This window comes from Haplochromis burtoni, unplaced genomic scaffold, assembly GCF_018398535.1.
Source record: "Haplochromis burtoni strain Fernald_Lab_line unplaced genomic scaffold, NCSU_Asbu1 Contig_1093, whole genome shotgun sequence".
Taxonomy (NCBI): Eukaryota; Metazoa; Chordata; class Actinopteri; order Cichliformes; family Cichlidae; genus Haplochromis; species Haplochromis burtoni.
In genome coordinates, this window is record NW_024583454.1 from 23,208 (window position 1) to 25,849 (window position 2,642).

Sequence of the window (2,642 nt, forward strand, 5' to 3'; positions counted from 1 at the left end):
AAAGATGAGTCACAGCGGTAATGACTGCACCCTCTGCTGCAGATCACACACAGCATCGCATGCAAGCGCCGCACACCCCAAGAAACAACACATGATTCCTGCACAGCAGAGCGCGCACAGTCACTCACACACACATACACACACACACAAGCACACACACACACACACACACACACACACACACACACACACACACACTGATGTGTCCCTAAAATAAGACACATCAAGTGCAAATGTATCAATTATGCAAGGTAATACAGATGCTGGTTAATTTTTTTTCTAAATGTAATAGCATGCACCATCACTTTAGCTATGAATTAAATCTGTTGGGTGATGATCTCTGCTCTGAACAAAAAGTGAAAGCAGCCAACCATGTGAGCTTTTTTGTGCAACCAAGTCAAAACCAACTGTTGGTAACCACTTCATCACGCAAATCTTGGTCATATTAATTCACCAGCTGTTTGTCAGCTAGAAATAGAAAATGAAGGAATACACAACCCAGCCACTTTATTAGGTACACCGCAGAAGTACTGGATCGGACGCACTTTTAGCTTCATGACAGATCCACCAAGGTGCTTTTGCTCCATACTGACATGATACCATCACACAACTGCTGTAGATTTGTGAGTTAGACATCAAGAATGTCAATCTCTTGTTCCACCATATCCCAAAGGTGTTCTATTGAATACAGGTCTGCAGACTGTGGAGTACAGTGAACTTGCTTTCATGTTCAATTAAGCAGTTGAATATGAGCTGAGCTTTGTGACATGGTGTATTATCCTGGTGGAAGCAGCCATCAGAAGATGAGTACCCTGGGGATGAATAGATGAACAGCAACAATACTCAAGTAGGCTGTGGTGTTTAAACAATTGGTAACAGTTGCTAATAAGGGCCTAAAGTTGCCAAGAAAACATCCACCACACTGTTATACCACCACCACCAGCCTAAACCATTGACACAAGGCAGGATGATCTAGTTATTGATACCATTAATACAAAAAGGAGGAGAAAAAAAAAAAAGAAGGAAAGCGGGGGGGGGGGGAAGAAAAGGAAGGAAAGAAAAAAAGGAAGAAAAGAAGAAAAAAAAAAGAAAAAAAAAGATCAAAGCCATCAGGTCTGTTTAGAAAAGCAGACAAAAGAAGAGGAGAAACGAGCAAAAGATGAATGTAAGAAGATGTGTCTTTGGATAACTGCAGGTATTATGTATCCCGAAACAAGATAACATTCATTAGTAGGAATAGTGAAAACTTCTGTTAACCTTAGTTAGCCACTTGGCTATGATAGTAAACAGTAGACACTGATGTGGCTTATTGAATCTTTTGGACTGTGTTCAGCCCAATATTAATTAGCCATTTATTGGAAGAGGTATATCATTGATTTGTCTGCTATTCTCAATGTATGATGAATTATATTGGCTGTTTGTTAGCCATTTGCATACTCTCTCTCTCTCTCTCACACACACTATATAAAATATTTATCTGGTTAAATTCAGTATGGTTCTGACAACAGGATTCACAATAAAATATCAGAATAAGCAGAGGGTGTGTTCACCCAGGGCACCAAACAGGCTAGGACCGCCCCTGTTGGTAACTAACCTTTTTTTTTAACTTGCTTTTCTGTTTATTGACCAACAGCTGAGTTTTGTTGTTTTCTTCCTTTAAAAGGTGATAGCAGCTTGTCCATCTCTTTTAGTTCGGTTATTATTAGAAACATTAATAAAACCCGTTGAGCATTTTGCCTCCCTGTCTCCTTTTTTCCCCCAACTTTGACACCTTTTGTTACTTTCCCCCTCATCCCCTGGACCTTTTTAGGGGAACATAACAGACTGTTTTCTCACCATTTGTTGGAGTTGTGTCCTGAGGATCTGGAGTTTGCAGCGGCGTCTCTGTTGTTGAGGTTTTAGCAAAGTTTTGATCTAAAAGACAAAACAGTCAAAAAAAAAAATTAAAATACAAATCAGAGTCTTTGACTTTTCAACCCCAAACATCACCAAAACAAATCTTCTCACCGACTACAAGTTCAACAACAGCAGCTTTCACTCGGCTCTGCAGCTTGGGGATGAAACATCTGTATCTGCCGTTGTCTTCCTCCGACACGTTCAGGATCTTCAGTGAAATGTTCCCGTGTTTCATGTCGTCCATGAACAGCTCCGTCCTCCTGAAGTACGAGGCCATCTTCATGTCGGGGACCTCCTTTCCATGTCTGTACAGGTGAACGTACTCATCTGACGGGTCGGGCTTCAGGTCGGGTTTGGACCACTCCACCGTCAGACCCTGGACATCGAACGTGGGCTCCAGGTGACACGGCAGGATGACATCATCACCCGGAGCAGCGATGATTGGAAGATTTGAACCAATCACCACAACCTCACCTGGAAACAGACAAAAAGTTAAACGTCCTGAAATCATTTCAGTAGCTAGCCAGCTGATTGGAGACCAAAACAGCCAACCAGAAATTTTGCATCCAAATCTATGATTGGTTGGTTTGTGGAGCATTTATAACGTGTACAGAAAGAGTTGAGCGTGCAGGGAACATAGATGTTGAGAGCGGGAAGGACACACTGAGACCAGGTCCACAAATGTCTGTCAGCAAATGCCAACAACTAAGTGAGAGGGGCTGTTACTGTGTGTGTAATAGCAAACA

At 41.9% G+C, this 2,642-nt stretch overlaps 1 protein-coding gene across 1 annotated transcript; it reads right to left on the bottom strand.

Moving 5' to 3' along the window:
- Positions 1-1,968: 1,968 nt before the first annotated feature.
- On the bottom strand, positions 1,969-2,422 carry LOC121813059 (myelin-oligodendrocyte glycoprotein-like). The gene has a single exon (XM_042216519.1). The coding sequence runs from the start codon at positions 2,405-2,407 to the stop codon at positions 1,973-1,975; it is 435 nt and encodes a 144-aa protein (XP_042072453.1). The 5' UTR covers positions 2,408-2,422; the 3' UTR covers positions 1,969-1,972.
- Between the last annotated feature and the right edge of the window lie 220 nt (positions 2,423-2,642).

What these genes read in the sequence shown, in the direction of transcription:
- LOC121813059 (XM_042216519.1), bottom strand. Translation starts at nt 2,407, where the DNA reads ATGATTTCAGGACGTTTAACTTTTTGTCTGTTTCCAGGTGAGGTTGTG.